The 23,035-nt window shown below is 36.5% G+C and overlaps 1 protein-coding gene across 16 annotated transcripts in view; it reads left to right on the top strand.

Moving 5' to 3' along the window:
• LOC122555094 (zinc finger and BTB domain-containing protein 20-like) overlaps window positions 1–23,035 on the top strand; it is a 339,090-nt gene that overhangs the window by 290,379 nt on the left and 25,676 nt on the right. For 13 of the 16 annotated variants that reach the window (XM_087992869.1, XM_087992863.1, XM_087992872.1 and 10 more), the window contains one exon: window positions 1,052–14,922. In XM_087992869.1, coding sequence (XP_087848995.1) covers window positions 1,052–1,410 — 359 coding nt within the window. In that variant the 3' untranslated portion in view covers window positions 1,411–14,922. Of the gene's footprint in view, window positions 1–1,051; window positions 14,923–23,035 lie in introns of those variants that run through there. The other 3 variants (XR_006313160.2, XR_006313163.2, XR_006313162.2) reach the window with 1 other exon arrangement.

Genomic DNA, 23,035 nt, shown 5'->3' with positions numbered 1-23,035 from the left:
TATACCAGTACTTTTGGACTGGCTAGTGGAACAATTTTACAGTCTTATTCCACACCCTCCCTTTACCACACACTCAAATACTCCAGCAAGGCAATTTGTGAGACGAAGTAGTAATGTTGACTGAAAATTCTAGAAAAGATCAGTTTTATTTTTGTTGCTTAAAGAAAAAAACTCCTTTTCTGTAACTTGAAAACCGAATTAGAATTAAGTTTATTGTCATATATATCCATTACTTGAGTACATGAGTACAGTGAAAAGTATGCAATGTTGTCATTTCCAGTGCTATCTTAGGTGCATAAGTGCCTGGTTACAAAATCTTAAGTATAAATTAGAAAAATAAATAAAGTTCAGCATTATAGTCTTTCTAAAGCAGAGAAAATGAATCTGCGCTAGGGCATACTTTGAGGCCGAGGGTCTCTGCTGGGCCTCACCTCAAGGCCAGAGGTCTATGCTGGACTTCCCCTCGAGGCCGGTGGTCCATATTGGGCTTCACCTCTAGGCAGGGGGTCCATGCTGGGCATCCCCCTGAGGTCAGGGGAATTCACGATGGGCATCCCACTGAGGCCGGGGGAAAGTCTGAGGTGGGCTTCACCTCGAGGCTGAGGGTCTATGCTGGGTTTCACCTCGATGCTGGGGATCCATGCTGGGCATCCCCCAGGGGCTGGGGAGTTCACAATGGGCGTCCCACTGAAGCCAGTGGAGGGTCCGCGCTGGGCCTCAACTCAATACTGGGGATCCACATTGGGCCTCAGTTTGAGGCTGCGGGTCCACACTGGGCCACACCTCGAGGCCAGGGGTCCGTGCTGGGCTTGAGCTTGAGTCAACTCACTACCACCAATGCTATCTGAGGGCAGGAGGTAAGTAGGAAGGAAAGAAAACATGAAAAGAGAAAGAAAAGATACCAACAGAGCCAAAGAGCTCCAGTTCAGGAGCCCCACTCCTTTGCCATAAGTTAAGCAAGATCTTTCTCTAACTAAAGTGCAATATGATAAACTGTGCTAGCTTTGGAACCGACTAACGTTTGTTGTCTTTGTTGTTAACTGTTCCATAGGAGAGAAGCCACATCAGTGCAGCATTTGTTGGCGATCTTTTTCACTGAAGGATTATCTGATTAAACACATGGTAACACACACTGGTGTGCGAGCTTATCAGTGTAATATCTGCAACAAGCGATTCACCCAAAAGAGCTCCCTCAATGTTCACATGCGACTTCATCGTGGTGAAAAATCCTATGAGTGCTACGTCTGCAAAAAGAAGTTCTCCCACAAGACCCTACTGGAGAGGCACATGGCACTCCATGGCACTGGTTGCTCTGAGGTGACTACATATGTCTGCTCTGTCTGCCCAGCCAAGTTCGACCAAATCGAACAGTTCAATGACCATATGAGAATGCACGTTTCTGATGGTTAAGGAACTATGCTAAGAACAAATTTGGAATTAATTTAAACAAAAAGAAAATTTTAAAACAAAAAGAGCTGGCACATTATTACCAGCAGCAAGATGTTCAAGAATTCTTCAGGATGGTGGCCTTAATGCCTGTTATTGTGTGTGCTCCACTGGCTGGATGACCACTACAGGCCTCAAGATTTTTTCCTCACATTCAGCTCTCGTTTATTGCTAGCGTGTTGAACACTACAAAGGCCTACTATCTCTACAGATCTAATCCAGTGTTGCATTATCTAAGGTGGAAATTTTCTTTGAGATCATTACACAGCATGAAGTCGAATAAACTGTGGTATGCAACATCTTTTGAAGTACAATACTTGGTATGTATTGACATTTCTGTGTTAAGATGGTCACAAAATTTGCCTTTAACAGAGATGACTTTGTATGTATAGTGGTTGTAATGACACTGGCAGATATTTATTATTTACCTGCTGTGGACAGGTCACTTACACAGAGGGGTTTCATTTTGAATATTAAAAGGTTTAATATATAATGCAGCATCCATGCAACTGCAGTTAGGTACAAAAATTTATTTCTCAATTGTGCAAACAACTCATTGTTATTGAAATATGAGGAAAAGCGCAGTGAGTTTTTTTTCTAATTGCAGATGGTTTTGAAAAAGTTTACTACATGGATGTGCATTTTTTTTTTACAACAGTATTTGAGCAGAGGTGAGGCTTTTTGGAACTTTTGCGTACACTGCCACTAATATTCAGAAGACTGTTAAGGTTGTAAGATCTCTTCCAGACATCAGATGAGCTGAATTGAAGGAACTTTTTTTTCCCCCACAATGTGTGGTCGATATCATTCAAAATTAGCATATAATCAACGTGGTCTGTTTGACATGCTGTCTTTTTGATTGCTGCTCCTTTTTTGTCTTTTATTTTATCTTCAGATTGTCAATGATGAGTAATCCAATCAATATTACAATATTTTGATTAATTTTTTTTGTTGCCATAGACATAATTAGAGTTTCATGATGCATCTATTGCAGTGCTCCAAATCAGACAGTCAGTCATTATAATGAATATGAAGTTGAGAACAGCTTCAGTTGTGCACTATGAATAAGTTTTGAGAGCCGAGGGTCTTGATCAGTGCAATTACATTTTTCCTCAGATGTTTTGTTCAAATCGCTTGCCCTTGCTTATTCTTTCTTTAAAGATTGAACAACTATAGAGGAATGGTGCAGTTCAAGGGTTTTGTGTTTTTCTTCTTATGTATCTGTACAAAAGAGATGCAAATACTTGAAATTTTCATATGCGCACAATTTTAGCTGAAAATATACAATATTTTGCATATGTTAGCTTTAAATCATTACCATAAGAATAACATTTTATAGAACCCAAAAACTAAAATGAATGCATCACAAAGTGCTTTTAAGCTAGTTTTATCCTTTTTAAATTCTGCAGTTGACCAGGCCTGGAACATATCACTTTTAGTGATACAAGGTTTTGCTTTTTTTGGGATGTATTAGGATCAAATGCTAAAAAGCAACTTAATATGCACCTATCTGACTACAAATTTATTTATAGGCAAGCATTATTTTTGTAAACTTTTACATTGCACATTTTCTATTAACCATTCTGTTATTTTGCTGGCAATATGTTAATCTGGCCTGTACTGCATCAGTGTTACTTGCAGGTTGTTGCATGTAATTACACTACTTCTGTGTCTACACAGTGAAATATACTTCCTGTTATATTCGCTTGTATAATAACCCATGCACACAGAAATATTATTCCACTTGCTGAGTGGTCCAGTGTTACATATTACATTTGATATCTGTAATACAGCCTGTTTAGCAAATCCTAATCCTGTTTACTCGCAGATTATTACAATTTCATATACTGATGCACACAACTTTTTCTAGTTGTCCACATACAACACTTGCTACATTTATACATTTTTCTGATTAGTTGATGAATATCCACAGTCCTTCATTTAATTTTGTTTCCCATAATGCATTTTGCTAATCTTACATCTTAATTTTCACATTTTACTTTCTTTGCCCTTCATTGGTTTGATTTCCCAACCATAGGAATTACTTTCTCACACTCTCTGTAAATAAGAGAGAGGGAGAGTCTACAATTTATTTATCTCTTTTTAAAATCCTTGTTTGATTTCGTTGATTCTGAATAATTTTTGTCCATGAGTGTGGACAATCTTAGAAAGTAACCTCGCTTGTGGTGGCACAGAATTATTAAATCTGTCTCTGCAGATGAGCTGAATTAAATAATAGGACTGTAATTAAATAATGAATAGTGCATCCAAGGTTAATGATTCTCTTTCCTAATGTCAGTTTAGTTCCCTGTCATTATAGGGTTGTCTATTCCTCCCAAATCAGTTCCACCAATTACACTATCAACACTTCAGCTAAAACGGGCTGTTAATTTTTTTTAATCGTATAGGAAATAAACTAATAGTGATGACTGCACTTCCTTTTTAATGTCTTTGTTTGGCACTTGCCCACATAAAAAATAGTGTACACTTTTGTTTGTTTTTCTGTGATTGGCACTTTTTTAGCTGCTTCACATCTAAATGTTTTAACAATATAATACAGACAATTTTTCATTACATATAATGGATGTTTCATTTGATTATAGATAGATGAACGCAGCTTGTGATTATGAATATTTTAGTAATTGTTTGGTTGCTGTAGTACACTGATATATGCTGTTCTCTTTTAAAATTAGTGCTGACATCAAGCTTAAATTGTTCTGAAAAAATAGAAAACAGATTGGTCAACATATATTTTGAAAATCTTTCTGTTAATGTAATAATTCAGTTTTTTGACTGACTGACTGATTAAGCTGTACAAAAAATATGGCAACAATCTTAGTTAACCTTTTGTAGACCAATAGGTCTTTTAAGAAGTCCTGTTGGCATAACATTATGGAGTACAGATTTAGATCTTGAGATTTTAAGGTGCAAATATGAAAGGAAGGGTGGTTGGCTTTACGCTAGGCATTAGCCACAATAAGTGGAAGCCTCTCAAATGATATAAGGCTATTTTACTGGAATAGTGTCCTGTGGAAGGAATATTTAACCAAGCTTAACTTTGCAATGCAGTATTTGTTTATACAATAGTACACATTTACATTTTATTACAGAATAGATCTGCCTTGCAATATTAAATGCAATCACTTTGAGTCACTTGCTTATCACCAGCCCGCTGCATTCACAGTGTCTCTTGGTTTCCATAGTATTTGTCCTTTTTAATTGGTGAGCCCATCAGTCAGACATAGGAATGTGTACTAACAAGACAGTATTAGATTATTGAAGTTCAATAGTTCAGAAATTGTGAAATGTAGAATTTGGTCTTCTGTATGCACAACCCACTGTGTACTTATGGCACACTTGAAAATACCTTCTTGGGTATTTCACTTTATATTTTGGAGGCTTAAAATTGTGAACCTTGGCAACAATACAAGTCAAAAAATCAACATGTATTTTAATAACTGTAACCAATTAGTCATCCTTATTGTTGATATGGTTTGTTGCATGATTTATTGACATATTTTGTATCATCACTCAATTTTATTTATCTCCCTTGTTTTGGGTGGGACATATAGCTTTGCATTGTTTACTCTGGAAACTAACCTGAACATTTGTGGAATCATGTGGTTTAGAATTTTTTTAACTACTTTATCGCATTTAAAAAAACTACTGGACAATTATTAGTTTGTTGGAACAACCTATTGAGGATCTGTCATGAGCAATGTGGATTAGTGCCTTTAAATAATACATCAGAACATGATTTTTAGCCTGTATTAAATGTGAACAATCCTGCAACCTCCCACTTTATGCAGGAAAATGTTAGGCTTTTTTTTAAGGTGTTGGTAGATCTAGATGTCTTTAAAGGAGACAAGTAGTCTTGTGGGGTAGTATTATAACTTGCTCAGTTGTTCGGTAATATTGTTCAAGTTTGCATCTAAAGATTCTCACACCCAGTGATATTTTTGGATTATCTATTAAAATATTTGAGGAAATATCAAACAAAACTAGAACAAACATCCTTTAAAGAAGGGGAGAGAACTAAAAGCTAATAATAATGCCCTGAACATATAGATTAATATTCAACTTAAAGTTACTTAAACTGGAAGACATAGTACCTTTTGAACATATTGATTTGTGTAATAGAGATAGCTCAACAGTTGCAATTTTAATTGTGCACACTTTGTTGTATAATTACAAACCAGAGAGCAATTTATAATAAACATTGTATACTTTAAACGCTGGTGAATTCATCATAATATTTCAGCACCAAAATTATAGGCAATTAGAACTACACTGCCAATAGTAAGCTTCCAATAGGTTAGTATTTTACAAATAAACTCCCATTGCTAGTTATGATCTTTGATTGTTTCATGCAATGTAAAATTATCGTTTATTAATGTAGTATAAGCAACTTATAAATTGGCCATTTCTTATTTTTGAATATTATACTGATGTTCCAGCAAACATTTATGTAACGTATTCGCTCTCTTTCCATAAAAATAGGAATACCAAACTGTTATAAACTGTGTATCAAGTAGAATGTAGCACAGTGCTTCTTAACAGACTTTTTGTTTAAATTGGGGTTTCCCTAATGAATAATCAAAATCTCTTTTTAACTGATTACCTTTCTGACTGGTAACGAACCACCTATATCGGCGCACTCATGGTGAATCAGCCATTTGACTCTGCTTGTCATAAGGTTTGATCAGTTGGTAGCATTGTTCAGGGCTCATGGATCACTAGTTGGAAAGTTAATAGCCTTTAGAGTCTGACTTTCTGACTGTTTAAATTAATGGACAGAAGACTAGGCACTATGGTTCTGTAATTTCCTAACAAATGCTACCTATGAGCAATAGTTCACCCTAGAAATGAGCAATGCGGATAATCAGGACTCCTGCCCTTTGCTGTCCTCCAACAGTGACTATAATGAGTAGAATTGGTAGTCCCTACCCTAGCTCATTGCTGGGTCAACAACTTGGAGTAACCCCCCCTCCCCCAGCTGTAAATTAGATATTCTGTTTAACACTGAATTCCCATTACAAGCGACTGACAAGATTAACAAATCATTTGCAGAACTGACTGAACAACTGATCAATTAATCAAGATATTGCATAAATTCTTTATCACAGTGGTGGTAATTTTTTAATCAGTGGTAACTTATAGTACAATTCAAGCAGTTAATTAAACTAATAAAATCACAATACAAACATCGCAACTCGATGCATTGATGATACTTTATATGTTTTCATAAAATCACATTCATAGAATAGTCTCTAGATTTTTAAAACTGTAAAGGCCTTTATTCCTGTAAGGTATTATCTTATACGAAACATTTTTCATTGGCAAATTGTCAGATGTTTCAATACAGTACTGGCAACCTCACACAAATGAATATGCTATTATATCATTACTTGATTAATAAGTTTATTAGGATGAGTATGAGAATTTAGTAAGCTATTTCCAAATGCTGTACTTGGCACTAGCTGAACTATACACACTATATTTAGTCTTCTGTCATCTGGAAAAGGCAGCAAGGCAGTAATTAAAACAAAGTGATTCAAATCAGTTATAGTTTGAGTCAGAATAGTGAGCAGACTATGAAGTGTGTATGTAATTCATGGTTTTAAGAAAGTATTATTCGTTTCCATCTCTAAATGATAAAAGAATGAGCCTCTGAAAAGTGCCAGCTGTTTTGCAATAGTTGTAATAGTGAGTTTAGGGTAATTCATCATGAATGGATCAAATTGTGACACATACAGATATCTGTTTCCCCTTGCAAATGAGGTGCACTATGCTCCAGTTCAGTAATTCACATGATTGAGTAAAGTACTGTATATCAACTAGAAGAATCTTATTTTTTAAAATTGTCTAATTGTGACTTTTTTCACTATTTAGAAAGTAGTAAACAACAAGTTTAAGCTGTTGCTGTTAGCACTTTGCTATTCTAATGTAGGCTGTGATGAAAATACAGGTGTAAGCTATTGCTGCCTTGGATAATGCTTTATTGCATATCTTTGAAATGATACAGTATATTTAAGCAACAATTTAAATTATTTTACAGTATTGTAGCAACTTCCCTTATTCAAGAAGTACATGACCTGAAAAATATGCATGTACTAATCATGGACACTAAAGATAGAGACATTTAAACAAGTTATTGAACACTGTTAACTTCTATTTCTCAAGTTAAAATTCATAATAAAAACTGAAGGTACTGGAAAATTTCAAAATCGCTGCCAGAATTTGTGGAGAAAGAAGTAGTGTTAACGTTTTGAGTCTAATACAAATTCTTCATAACTGACGCAAGATGTGGCAAAGTGATGGGTTTTATACTACAGAAGACGGTAGGAAACAACAAATGGAAGAGAAGGGAAAGTCAGTAGAAAGTTAGAGGAAGTTTAAAGATCACAGGTTTCACAGATTTCAGCAGAGCTGCTCTATATTCTGCTATTAACACCTTCAGTGGACATAGTTGTCTTCTCCACAACTATTGCCACTCCTTTAGCCTTTCATTCTGTGACACCTGTGATTTCTAATCTCCTTTTGACTCTAACCCATCTGACCTTCCTTTCTGTTTCACTTACTTTCTTCTACAATGTAAAACCTATTGCATTTTGACCTCTCTCTTCAGATCTGAACAGTCATGTTGTACTCAAAGCATTAATTTTCTTTCTCACTCCACAGATGGTGCCAGACTGATTGAGTTTCTCCAGAACATTATTTTTATTTCAGTTTCCCAGCATTGGCAATATTTTAAGTTTGGTTTACTGGAAATAAAATGCATAGCTATTTTATTCAGTTTTAAAATTTAAGGTTTTAACAGTCTGACTGTTGGAATAAAATGGCACATTTCTTAATCCTTTGCAAAATTTGTGTATGATCATATAGTAGTCAACTACTGTATGTAAATTATGGTCACATAGACTCATTCCTGCCTTAATTTGCATTTAATTTTATCACTTAACACAATTAAAGATTTTAATATAGCCTATTTCAGATTTACACAGGAACAGAGATAGATGTGAGGGTAAAAAGTGGCCTGTACAGCATTAATTTTGTTTAAAGAACTAGTAGGACTGCCTCTTTCGATGCTCAATAGCAAGTGGGTTGTACACAGAAGATTAAACAAATTAAGGTGTGCAATCAGTTTGTGCCGGTGGAATAGTGCATTGATACTGCATTTAATCAACTAGCCACCTTTTTATTCTTAACATGTAAATAGAAGATATGGGTCAATATAAAAACAACTTTGGTAAAGATCCAGTACTTTATATTTTAAGGTTTTTTTTTCATTTAATCTGTACACCTATGTGGTTGTGCATTCTTTCAACTTTGAAATCATGTTTCCGTTATGATTATTTGCTTCATTTAGAATTTGTTAGTATAATTTTTGAGGGTACAGTTCTTTTTTTTAATGGAGCAGGAAACAAAAGCTTTTTGTAGCCTTTTAACTATCGTATTTAAAGCTACAATTTGAATTGAAATTTTAACTATTTTTCTTTCAACATAATTAAAATGTAGTGAACAAATTTCAGATTTGGATTAGAAAGACTTGTACCAAGTAAATTTACCAGTCTCTATATCTCAGTTTTAGCCCAGAACTACAGGTGATCCTTTTAAATAAAATGTAACATCTGGAACCTTAGAAGCTTGGAAAAAACACGAAGCACTACCAGGTTGTCAGTAGTGTTACAAATTATTTTTGTTTTATAAATTTCATGTTGCATTAAGGTTCATTTCGTACAGAAACAAATTAAACCTTGTCAGCATCGGCAGTAGTACACTCCTGTTGTATTCCACAATTCTAAACTTTGATTTGCAAAATTCATAATGATCCTACTCTCTGGATGCCAATGTAAGATTTTAAAAGTGTCCAAGTGGTAATAGATTATTTTGTTGCTGTCTTGTAAAGTCAGCACAACCCTAGTGTGCAAGTTAATGGTGGTGTTATGCACTGAGATAACTGCACTGCATGTAAGGTTTCCACTACTGACCAGAATTCACACTTAAACATTTGCACACACAAGGGCTATTTTTTTTTCTGATGAGGGATGGGAGGGGGTTATCGAATTTGAATAGAACCAAACCAGTGTTAGTGTCACATCGAGTCAATGCTCAAAAGTAGTCACCTAAACTAAAATTGAACCCACAGGTGGGAAGACTAGTACAGGATACTAGCTGGTAACACATTATTTGATATGACACTAATTCAGCACTTTGCTTTCCCTGTAAATGAACACTAACCCAAAAATTTAATCGGTTAGCATTTGTGACAAATCTACTGAATTTATTATGCCTTGACATCTGCATTTTTGGGTTTATTGTTTCTGGAAATTACTTGGATTCAAAAAATAGAATTTATGGGGAAAAATAACAAAATATCTAGTTCTACCTAAATGCAGCTATTGTATCCAGACTTTTCAAAATCAGTTTTCCTTTTCATTTTTTTTTTCTTAAGGCTTTGGTACCATGCACTTTTTACTTCGGGACAGAGTTTGAAAGTCTTCTGTGTATAGGCTGCTAGAAAGGTACATGGTTATCCACATGTTCTATGTGAAACCTTTCATTGGATTTTACTTTAGATAAATTGAGTCAGAGAATCAGGAATTTGTGAACAAAGCAGGCTAAAACATAAATGTCTATAATGATTGAACCTTAAGATGACTAAAAGCTTCCTAGCCATTAGCCTATCTCTGTGATTAAATTTGGAACTTGTGACCCAGGACCAAGTCACCTTCAGCTTACAGCATTTATTGCATTATTGGTGCACAGTTCTCATTCAGTTGGCAGGGAAGAGCTAATGGAGAAATCACATGCATTGGAATAAATTAGCTCAGTAACTCAGTCTGTGTCTTACATTGAGGAATTGATTGGTTTAAATGTGCAGGCATCTTGTTTCTGCAGTATCTTACCTGCTTCAAATTTTATCTGATCCTCTATAAGACTATGGGGGTGTTGCAATGGGCGACATCAATTTTTGTAACAATTAATTCTGGCTTTATTAATCTATCACTTGAATGGTTTTATCTCCATTTTCAATACAAAATAAAACAATTAGCTATTAGCGACTTAAAAATGCAGATGTCTATTCCAGCCTTTGCCAAAATCTGATTTGTTTCAAAAGTAGAATCTGATTGCCTTAAGACACTTAAGCAACAGCCAACCATTATGTTGGAAAATCAGACAGTAGCATAGTTTTCCTTAGGTACAGTACATCAGATTCACACAGTTTACTGTTGTGCACCTTCTTTCTACTATGTTAGCCCAACACTGTCATTGATAATTATTTTATATTTTAATGTGACTACTGTAGACCAAAAAAAACTTAAAATTTCATTATTTACCCAATCTTATTCCATTTAATTTATTTTACAATTCATGTTGGGAAAAGCATAAAGTAACTTTAAAAGATGACCTGAGAGCATCATAATTTTTTTTAAAAAGTGAAAACTTTTGAGACTGCAGTTGCAAAAATATGAAAGAAGATAGGTTTGGTTGCTCACAGATTATTGTAGGTTAGTGGGTGAAACCATTTCTTGACCTATATCTTACATTCTCACTCTTTTCCTTGCAGCTACTGTTTCTTTTTTTTATAATCTGCTTTTTTTTATTTTTGTAAGCAGTTTATCTCCATTTAAGATGAAAGTTTATCACAGATTGTGTATTTTTTTTGTTATGGAAAGCACTGGACAAGTTTGACATCGCCTTTAATAATAGGTGATGTACAATGATTTTGATTGCTTGCTGAATGTTTTTTATTCCTAATTATAAAACACTAGGATGGTTTTGCATCTTCCATATTTTATGCAAAAACATGTATGTGCCCTATACTTAAAAGAAGCTCTAGGTGGCATTTTCTATGTTTTGTGGAGAATAATCCTTTTGAATGGTAGGAAAATATTTTTTGTTGTGTACTATTTTATATTTTTAAAATGATACATTTATTGGTATAAGACTGTTTTGGTGAAGGAATTAAATGAAAACAAAGTCTGCCCTTAAGAATGCTGCAGTAACCTGTTTTGAAACTAATTATTGATGTGTGTTAATTGGTTTTTGTCTGTTTATTGTTACAACAGTTTGTATTTACTGCTGTTCCTCTGATGATTCATTAGGGGTTTTTAAGGGCGTTTTTTGATTTGTCAAACACACTGGATTGTGAGTCTTTTGTAATGTGTAGGACTATTTTTGTGATACAAAAAGCAGCACTGTATTAAACTGTTCCTTTTGACTGCCAGCGCCCTTGGATATAAAATAATGGATTAAAACTGGGCAGAGTATTGAAAGGGACAAACTGGAGATATTTAATGCATCCCAATATAGGAAGACTAATGCTGTTTGTTAGTGGCATATCTTCTATTTTAAGTTTTTACTTGTTTCACCTGAGCACTGACATCAAGATTTTGGTTGGTTTTCCTTTTTGGATCAGAAAGATTCATATAACCTATGAAATGCATCCTTTAAAAAATATCACCAATCCTGCATGCCATTGCATGTTATACAGATTTATACAAAGTCAAATCATATGATGAAATTCAGATAGTAATGACATAAAAAGTCCAAAAGTGATACCCATACTGAATGGAATATGCCCTTTTTTGCCTGACCTTGATTGTGTCATAAAACTGGTGCCTATAATTCTCGTAAGAATTCTGGTCCAAGATAATTGTTCTTCCCTGAGTATTCAGTATTGCACATATGCCTTTCTGCTTCTATAACATATACATTAAGTCTATGTGCCTTCTGTTTTTATTTCTATTATATTGACATTTGAATGGTGAAAAATCAGAATGAGCTTTCAAACCATTCCAAATAAAGGTTTGTCTTGTTCTAGAGCCCAGCCTTCTTCCAACAAAAAGCATTCAGACAGAAAAGTATCATTATAATATGAGCACTGAATTGTAGATTTTTGTTGCATCTGCAACTTTATAAAAGAGTCTATATAAATTTAGATTCCACTGTGATTTTAATGTCCAAAGTTATAGTTTATACTCTTTCATGTATTGGAAGTATGCTTTTTAATGAATATAAATATTACCTTGTTTAATGGAATGATATAACACGCTGAACCTATTTTTGTTGATAATTCTATTGAATGAATTAAAGTGCATTTTACTTCTGAATTTCTATGGTAGAACATCCATGTTGCCTTTGGTATACACTTGCAGCTATTCAGTTTGAAAACTCAACACCAGTAAATACAGTGTAGTAAACATACTGTATTTGGGAATTCTCTGGGCTAGTAGGTTACTAGAGTAGCATTGGCATCAAATAATGTAATATTCTTAGTTTGTCAGAATGCCTGCTCTATATTCCTTATCATATTGATCTTCCTAAAAAAACACAAAATGCCTGTAGAAGTCAAGTAGCACTAAATTCTATAGATATTGTGTTTAATGCACTAGTCAATGTAACTATTTGTAGGTCAAATGTACAATCGTACAAAAATTGCAAGTTTCACATTCTTTGCTAATGCTTCTAGTTTACTACTTGAGTATGTTCCTAGTCAACTTGGCTATAATCAGTTATTACCCAAAAAGAACATAGTTTTGTTTTAAATCATAGCACCTTGGATTGAACGATCATCAGTGTGTACCCTTCAAGCCATCTTCTCATTTATTAATAGGTGTTTAGAGAAAACAACAGAAAATAGAGAGTCTGGCCTAAAATGTATGTTTTTGATGAAGCTCAAAAGGTGAATTGTGTACTGACAGAGCATTTAGTAAATGTGGTAACTTATTCTAACAATATGGTACTTTACAATATTTCTATAATGTCTATTCTATCACAGACAAATGTGCACCAAATCAATTCTCCTTTACAACTTAAGTAGAAATAATTCAAGATGGAAAATATATATAGAAATGTTTATCACTTTTGAAAGGAAAATTGAGATCATTTCCTTGAGAAGAATAAACATTCCTCCTACATATTCTGTACCTTGCACGTGGATTCTTAATCTATCACTTTTATGCCGAATAAGATAATGGCTAACTTTGTGAAGTCTTTATTGATCTGTACAGCATTATCCTGTGAGCCCAGTGCATTTGATCAAAGAAGGTCCATTTTCTCACGCTGTCTGCTACATCTGTCAAGAACAGTCTTAAATTTGAGGAAAACCTATGATTTAATTCAAAGCTATGTAAGACACTGTAGGTTTAATCTGCCAAAGTCTCCTAAGAGGATGCTTATTAAATATTTCCAGTGTCAGTGCTGCTACAATGTATGAGAAATGAGACTCTTATGTCAGTACAAATTTGCAGTGGTCTGTGCTGAAGGAGATTAGTTAAACCATGCAGTGGTCATTTCAATGTTCACTTGTCATGGTTGAGCCATCTTGGTACAACAGGTGAAAACTAGCGTTTTGGGTTTTTTTCAAACAGTTGAATAAACTTGTCTTGGTGTAAGGGATCACTTTTGAAATGTTGGCTTGTTATATTTCCAAAAACTTAGATTGTGAAGCACCTTATGCTTGTTGACTAATTTTGTAGAGGTCAACAGTTTACTGTTTCTGTTCTGCACCTTACCTGTGGTACGGAACACGTACCCTATTTTCCCTTTTATAGCATCCTGCCTTTTTTGCCTTGTGTATGAACCCTTTATCTACTGTTAAGGGATTTGTTAATTCACATTAAGGGTCAAATGAGAAATTTACAAAACTACCCTGGATATAGTGCTTGAATTAGGTTTAAGGCTGTTTATTCTTCCCTCTGAATTGAAATGTGTACATTAACACAAGAAGGGGAGTTTAGCAAGCAACAAAGGAGAAAAGCCTCTAATTGAAAACTAAATTTTGCAAAGAGAGATAGCACGAGGCTTTGATTGCAATTAAATTCTATTTTTGACTATTCCTTAGTTTTAATCGGGAAATTTAAAATTATCCTTGGCGGTGAAAGTCTGGATTTAATGTTTGGAATAAAATACCAACTTCTCAAAGTAATTGGAACAAAAACGTTCAAAACCAGTGAGCACTAAACTGTGGTGTTAATACTTCTAAGGTAGCTTTTTGGCCTTTTCAGTTGACCCTCCAAACAACAGGCTAGCATTTTTGAAGTGATCTCCAACTTTTCCCCCATTTACTATAGTACAGTATGTTGGTATAAATTCAAGTACAATTTTCAAGTGCTTTAAATCCTGCCAGATTTATTAAAGCAACCGTATCCTAACTTGCCATTTATTAGACTGTATTTCTCATGTATTACCTGTGACATGTGTATTGTTAACTAGCTGTATGCTTCATTATGTTATTGTGACATTTGAATACTGTGAAGTTTTATCTGCATACTTACTTTATACTGAAGTATTAAGCCTTAAATTTGTTCGTGTGAAAGAATAATTGACATTCTGGGGATGAAGATTTCTTTTTTTAATGTTACCAGCACTTTTTTGTAAGTTTCACTTTCCAAGTTATTGTAAAGTTCACGCTGTAGTGAAGTTTGAACATGAAGGAATAAAAACTCTAGTACTTTCCTGTACTGAAAATGTGTATTTACTGTTTTTTTTTTATTTTGATCATTGTTATGTAAATTATCAACTTGTTTTAATAATGTTATCCAAGGTCTCTCTAACTGTGAAACAGATTTTCTTCGGAATACCTTTGTACATGCCATATCAACACAAATTGTGCCATCTTAGAATCTTACACATCTTAAATGGAAGCCATTTAACTAGTTATCTGTGCTGGATCTACAAAAACTAAACTTGTCCAATATAATCCCACACCCTTGATTTTTCTTTTCGATCCTATTCATAAATATTTCAGTTGTCTTTCAAAAATTCCCATTGAATCTGTTTCCACCAAGTATTCAGGTTGTATGCCCTGGAGGTTAACCTTCCACCTGTGCAAAAGATTTTGGCTAATTTTCCCTCTACACCTCAGCAAATAATTTTAAACTTATGACTTCTGGTAGCCAACCTACTTGCAACAGGAGATAATTTATCCCTAACTCTGATCAAAACCTCATGATTTTGAATATGTCTATTAGGCTTCCCTTTATTCTTCAGTTTCTCCTGTTCACTCACCAAAATGGAATCCATTATTCCTCCTTTATTCCCCCTCTGCATCCTGTACAGGATTTTAGTATTCTTCATAAGCTGTGATACTTAAACTTCTGCACAGCACTTTAACTGAGGCCTGACTAGAGTTATGCATAATTTTATCATGACTCCCTTGTTTTGGAATTTAGTGTCCCTCTGTACCAAGCTACATATCATGTCAACTTCAAAGATTTCTCACAATATACCCTCAGGTTGTCTGCATGCCCTCAAAATAGTATTCAGCTTATACTGCCTCTTTTTGTTGGCTTTCCCAATGTGAACACTTTAACATTTTATCCACATTAAATTGCATCTGCCAGCAGCTGGCCCAATTCACTAGCTTGTCTAATTCTCTTGGAAATCTTCTGCTATTGTACTATGTTGTCAAATTTTGTGTTGTTCATAAACTTTGATGGATCTGTTGTCATGTGCTGAGATAGTGAGCGGTTTAATTTTGCATACTAAAAATTTCATAAAAATTTCAAAAATGTTTCATGCTTTTCAAGTCCAGGTCACTTCTGTATAACAAAATCATAATGCCATAAGACATAGGAGCAGAAGCTATTCAATAAGATCATGGTTGTTCTGATAATCCTCATTTCACTTTCTTGCCTTCTCCGCACAACCCTTGATTTCCTTACTGATTTGAAATCTGTCTATCTCAACCATTGAATGTAAAGGGGTGATGGGTAGATTGTCTCAAATTGGAGATGGTCATTTCCTGGCACTTGTGTGCTGTAAATGTTGCTTGCCAATTCTGACCTATAACTAAATATTGTCTGGGTCTTGCTGCATTTGGACTTGGACTGTTTTGGTATCTCACGAATTATGAATGGTGCTGAACATCATGCAGTCAGCAGCAAATATCTCCCTTTCAGACTGTATGATGGAGGGAAGGTTGTTGGTGAAACAACTGAAGATGGTTGGGTCTATGACATTGTAAGGTGGAATTTAGGACTTTTATAATGCAATGGTAATGTCTCTATCTCTTAGCCAGGAGGTCCAGCTTCAAGTACGACCTGCTCCAGTGGTGTGTAATAATAGATTAGATTAGATTCCCTACAGTGTGGAAACAGTCCCTTCGGCCCAACAAGTCCACATCGAAGAGCAACCCACCCAGACCCATTTCCCTCTGACTAATGCAACTAACACTATGGCAATTTAACATGGCCAATTCACCTGACCTGCACATCTTTGGACTGTGGGAGGAAACCAGAGCACCCTGAGGAAACCCACGCAGACACAGGGAGAATGTGCAAACTTCACACAGACAGTCACCCGAGGCTGGAATCGAACCTGGGACCCTGGTGCTGTGAGGCAGCAGTGCTAACCACTGACCCACCGTTGATCAGAAAATATGTATAAGTGTGGGAGAAATAGGAACAACTCTATCCTATATCCCAACATCACATCAACCAAAAAGGCAGCATTTCATATAGGTTAATGGTGTGGTCATTTTTATAGTCCGCATGTGAAGTGAGAGCAACTAGACCTGGTGTGTGGAATCTCAAATCTTGGAATGTGATTATGACCTTTACAATTCCAGTGAGTCTTCATAGTTTACCTGACATTTTTTCTGTTTCACCATTATTAGTGGTAGCATTAATTAATAATGTTAAATGATTGCTCATGATCAGGTATTGTGGTTGACATAGTGGACAGCATTCCGAATTATATGATTAAGGGTGTCTTTATTCTGTACTGTCTGAGTGGCTGTTTAAATCTATTGACCCTTGAAGGGCTTTACATCACATAAAAGTGGAGCCTGCTCCCTCAGAGAAAACGATCATGCACCTTCAGTTTTGAATGGGGATTGAAGGACTCACACGTAAAGCTACATGGAGTTACTCAGGCTCAGTCTTTCAAACTAGTTGATCCATACAATTCCAAACCTTCAAGTTTGTTTCTGCCTCTCTTTCTCTGTCAACCCCATTAGTTTTGGTCTTTCCAATGTTCCCAGCATTTATTTGACTGCTCACCTTATTCCTTGAGTCCTCATATATTGAATTATACCCCTGCATAATTATTGTCATCTCTACATCCAAGCAAGCTGTCTCCAGTCCCCACAATTGAGTTTCCCAACATCTCCTCCACAACAGTGGCCCTTGATAAAACTGCATGACTTTCAGTGAACACACCCCAGGAGCGATCATAGGCTGCCCTCCTGAGCATCTTGGAAGAATACCCTTGACTAACGAGTGAGTAGACTCTGATCTCTGTGGAGCTCAAAACAAATCAGAAATTGCTGGAAAAACACAGCGAGCCTGGCAGCATCTGTGGAAAAGAAGCAGAGTTAACATTTTGGGTCCAGTGACTCTTGTTCAGACCAAAAGTGCAGCTTTCCAACTGACTTCTCGCTGATCCCCAGACCGGTTGTACTGAACTTATAGAACCGGCGGTGGCCAACTTTGATATGATAAATAAGAAGAACCCTATCCTATATCCCAACATCCCAACTGTGATCAGCCCAAGTGCCTGACTGACCATGCTGAAGCCCATGAACTGTTGTTGGACAATGCCTGACTTACTGTGTCACTGCCACTGATTGACAACAATCACCCCTGACTACTTAGATTTTGAAAGATGGCCATTGGGTTGTAGTACGTGCAGCGGTGGGCCATGTAAGCTGTTGACATGAAATACATGTACGACATTGGTGAAGTGCTGTACAGGAATATGTCCACACCTTTGACTGATCACTGCTGACAGCTAATTGCACATCCACTAATATCATCTATTGTATCCGTTGCTCCCGATGCGGACTCCTCTACATTGGGGAGACTGGGCGCCTCCTAGCAGAGCGCTTTAGGGAACATCTCAGAGACACCCGCATCAATCAACCAAATCGCCCAGTGGCTCAACATTTCAACTCCCCCTCCCACTCTGCCGAGGATATGGAGGTGCTGGGCCTCCTCCACCGCCGCTCCCTCACCACCAGACGCCTGGAGGAAGAACGCCTCATCTTCTGCCTCGGAACACTTCAACCCCAGGGCATCAATGTAGATTTCAACAGTTTCCTCATTTCCCCTTCCCCCACCTCATCCTAGTTTCTAACCTCCAGCAACTCGACTTGTCCGACCTGCCCAGCTCCTTTTCCACCTATCCACTCCACCCTCTCCTCCCTGACCTATCACCTTCATCTCCTTCCCCACTGACCTATTGTACTCTATGCCACTCTCTCCCCACCCCCACCCTCCTCTAGCTTATCTCTCCATGCTTCAGGCCCTCTGCCTTTATTCCTGATGAAGGGCTTTTGCCCGAAACGTCGATTTTGCCTGTCCTCGGATGCTGCCTGAATTGCTGTGCTCTTCCAGCACCACTAATCCAGAAGCTAATTTGATTTGATGTATTGTTGTCACATATACCTATGTACAGCGAAAAGTTTTGTTTTGCAAACAATACAGGCAAATCATAACAAATAAGGACATACAGATCATAGGGTGCTTAGACAAAGCGAGGCATGCAAGGTTATGACTGCATAGGAGATGCATAAAAGCAGGATCAACATTAGATTGGAATTAGAGAGGTCCACTCAGCAGTGTATTAACAGCAGGGAAGAAGCTGTTCTTGAGCCTGTTGGTGTGTGTGATCAAAGAATGGATAACTATGTGCTAAATAAGTTGGATGATTTGATGAGGCTGTTATGAGAAAGTGCCATCCTCCACAGATCAAGGTTGGAGGTGATCATGATTCATGGAGCGTGCTCTGAGATTTTGAAGAATTCTGGTCAAGAGAGGCATCTGAAGGAGCCAGGGTTAAGCTAGAGCCACCAAGTTCCTGCTCAGACTTTCATAACTTGAATTGATAACTTGTAGTTTCCTACTTGTGGATGAGAGAGTAGCAAACTGCATATAAATGAGGCAAGATTAGGTACTCATTCAATGTAAATCCATGCAAATAGGCTCCTCACAGCTAAGCAATTAGTGTCTAATTTTGCTTTTCACATCTTGGGTGGCAAATTGGACTTTTTATTTTATCAATGATGAAAACTGAATTTTTCCAATCTCGCCATTTTCCCCCTTCCCCCCCCCCCCCCACTTAATGTGGCACTGCGGGGAATTGTGATCTCTACCTGTTATGTCTATTGTGTACAAGAAAACAAATGTTTGTTATTGTGTGCTTTTTCCCAGTTTCTGGCATCTGAGCTAATGTGCTACCTAGTGAGACAAATGTCAGATTGTTATATTTATACAAAGGAATGGGACACAGCTTTCAGTGGTTTCCGGTCAAATTCCAGATAATCCCTGTCACTGTGTCAAAGGTAACGCATACTGCAAACTCAACCCTAATACCAGTCTAGTTTTATCATGAGTTCCCTGACCAAAGGCAGCTAGGGCAAGAAGGCAGATTCTGAATCCACCCCAGCTGAAAGGGAGTTCAAAATGCTGACATCAGATTGATTCAGCTGTATCCCCTGTACCTCTACACCCTCCAAGGAGTCTAGGTTGCTGTGGTAACATGAACTTTTATATGCACCTTCAAACTTAAGAGTACTGGTACAGACTCCAAGTTTTCGTCAGATGGCTGTGCAGGAATTTCTCTCATTTGTTAGAAGGATTTACAAGTTGATGCTCAACCTAGAGTAGGTCTTGAACCTGATGCATCTGGCACAAAGTTAGGGAATGTGACACACTGCTCAACAAGCTGTACCCCTTCATATGCTGTCATCGATTGAATTGACAAGCTCTAAACTTGGAATAAAATTCTCCAGCTTTTTGATTTTCTTCAGACTGAATTATATTCCAACGACACAGGACCTGAAGACATTAATATTAACTCTTTCACTGTTCTTCCATAATTGCAGATTGGCCACTTGATATGTCAGTTCAATTGTATTTTCCCCCTAATAAGAAGTTTTTGTACCTTTTTGAAAGGATTGTGTGAATTAAGTCTTTACAACAAATTGTATATCCCAATTTACAAGAAAGTCTTCCGTTTTCTCAAGCTGTTGAAGAAATGGGAGTTTTCCAATCACTGAATTAGACTAATTGGGCTGCAGATTGCCGAATTAATCCCTCTAGTTTTAAGCACGCTTTCAAACTAGAAACTGTTACATGAGTTTCTTATTTAATCAGTTGAATTTTCTTTAATGGAACTTCTTAATATATTAATTATTCTGAATCCTCTCCAAAGCTAAAGAGTCAAAAATCAAGAAACATTTCTGGAATTTTCATTACAACTGTATGAGTTGCCCATACGTCATACTGCCAGACTTTTTCTTTCTACAGCCTTTGAAAAGTGTCAACATCTAGGAGCTTCCTTATTAGAGCAAATGGTCAAAAACCAAGCAAAATAAAATTAACATTGGTATCCTGCACACAAGTCACAGGAGAAAGAAAATGCCAGAGTTGTGTTGTTTGGCTCATAATTGCTGGATAATAGATGCTGAATAACCATTAAAAAATTATTTTTTAGATACTGAAGTTTTTAATCTCATCATATTTTCTCTGCAAGGAGCAAATAAAGCATGCTAATTACTTTACCTTTCTGCATGTGCATCTTTTAGCCTGCTGCCAAAAACCTTGACCATTTTATTCTCTTTCTTGGGACTTCAAAAATTCCCGATCCTTTAAATAAATCATCACAAGTACAATAAGATTTGTCAATAATCCTATGAAATAGTTTAATAACCAGTGAATTAGTCTGTTAATAGCCAAATACATTGGCCCAGATCCAGTGAGATAGAATCTCGAAATTTAACACAAAAGAGAATTTGTGCAGCCTAATTTACTGACATTGTCATTTTTGTTCTTTGGAAACAAGTTTATTGACCTATGACATTGCAACCAATACGTTTGCTCTTGTGTTTGTATTCAAGTTTTAAAATCTGATGCCACCATTTAAGCTTCAAATTAAAATGTGTTTTCCTTTGGAAATTATATTTACATTACAAATACCAAAAAAGGCCAAAATCATTCATGTTTATTTAAACCAACGTCTTTTTTTTAATTCCCATGTGAATCAAATGTACAGGTCAGCAGCTTCTAAATCAGTTATTGCTCAGCTCATCTACTTAAAGTGCCTGTGGGCGGAGTGCATCTCAACTGATGAAAATGATGTACACAATACAATAAACTGTTTTAGAAAACCTTGAAGGTTGTGGCACAGCACAATAAATAGTTTTAAAAGCTGTGAAAGTCATTGGCTGGATAAGATTTCAAGGCTCCAATGGACACTACTCTCAGACAACTTTATATCTCATAAGTGATGATACTTGACCAGTTAATGCCAATTTGTATAAAATGCAAGTAAGCTCCTAATCAGCTGAACATTTTACATCATATATTAAACAAACTCCAAATCGGCAGCAAGCTCATTTTACCTAGTGGAAGTCAAATATTATTTTCTTGCAGTGTATTTACTGAAGAAGTTGAATCTCTTGTCATGAGAAAGAAGAAGGCTTATGTAAGGATGAGACGTGAAGGCTCAGAATGCTTAAGAGTTCCAAGTTAGCCAGGAAAGACCTTAAGAGAGAGCTAAGAAGAACCAGGAGGAGACATGAGCAGTCGTTGGCAGATAGGATCAAGGAAAACCCTAAAACTTTCCATAGGTATGTCAAGAATAAAAGAATGACTAGAGTAAGATTAGGACCAATCAAGGACAGTAGTGGGAAGTTGTGTGTGGAGTCTGAGGAGATAGGGGATACGCTAAATGAATATTTTTCATTAGTATTCACGCTAGAAAAAGACGGTGTTGTTAAAGAGAATACTGAGATACAGGCTACTAGACTAGATGGGATTGAGGTTCACAAGGAGGAGGTGTTAGCAATTCTGGAAATTATGAAAATAGATAAACCCACTGGGTTTATGATTTGCCCTAGGATTCCCTGGGAAGCCAGGGAGGAGATTGCAGAGACTTTGGCTTTGATCTTTATGTCATCATTGTCTACAGGAACAGTACCAGAAGGCTGGAGGATAGCAAATGTTGTCCCCTTGTTCAAGAGGGGGAGTAGAGAGAACCCTGATAATTATAGACCAGTGAGCCTTACTTTGGTTGTGGGTAAAGTGTTGGAAAAAGTTATAAGAGATAGGATTTGTAATCATCCAGCGAGGAATAAGTTGATTAGAGATAGTCAACACGGTTTTGTGAAGGGTACATCGTCTCACAAACCTTATTGAGTTCTTTGAGATGGTGACCAAACAGGTGGATGAGGGTAAAGCGGTTGATGTGGTGTATATGGATTTCAGTAAGGCATTTGATAAGGTTCGCCAAGATAGGGAATTGCAGAAAATACGGAGGCATGGAATTGAGAGTGATTTAATAGTTTGGATCAGAAATTGGCTAGCTGAGAAAAGACTGAGGCTGGTGGTTGATGAGAAATGTTCATTTTGGTTTTCAGTTATTGGTGGTGTATCGTAAGGATCATTTTGGGGCCACTGCTATTTGTCATTTTTATAAATGACCTGGATGAGCGTGTAGAAGGATGGGTTAGTAAATTTGCGGATGACACTAAAGTCAGTGGAGTTGTGGATAGTGCGGAAGGATGTTGCAAGTTGGATAAGCTACAGAGCTGGGCTGAGAGGTGGCAAATGGAGTTTAATGTGGAAAAATAAGAGGT

The sequence above is a fragment of the Chiloscyllium plagiosum genome, unplaced genomic scaffold (genome assembly GCF_037043375.1).
Source record: "Chiloscyllium plagiosum isolate Xiang-an unplaced genomic scaffold, Cpla_swu_hap1 HiC_scaffold_12, whole genome shotgun sequence".
Taxonomy (NCBI): domain Eukaryota; kingdom Metazoa; phylum Chordata; class Chondrichthyes; order Orectolobiformes; family Hemiscylliidae; genus Chiloscyllium; species Chiloscyllium plagiosum.
This window is presented reverse-complemented; position numbering and strand designations above follow the sequence as displayed.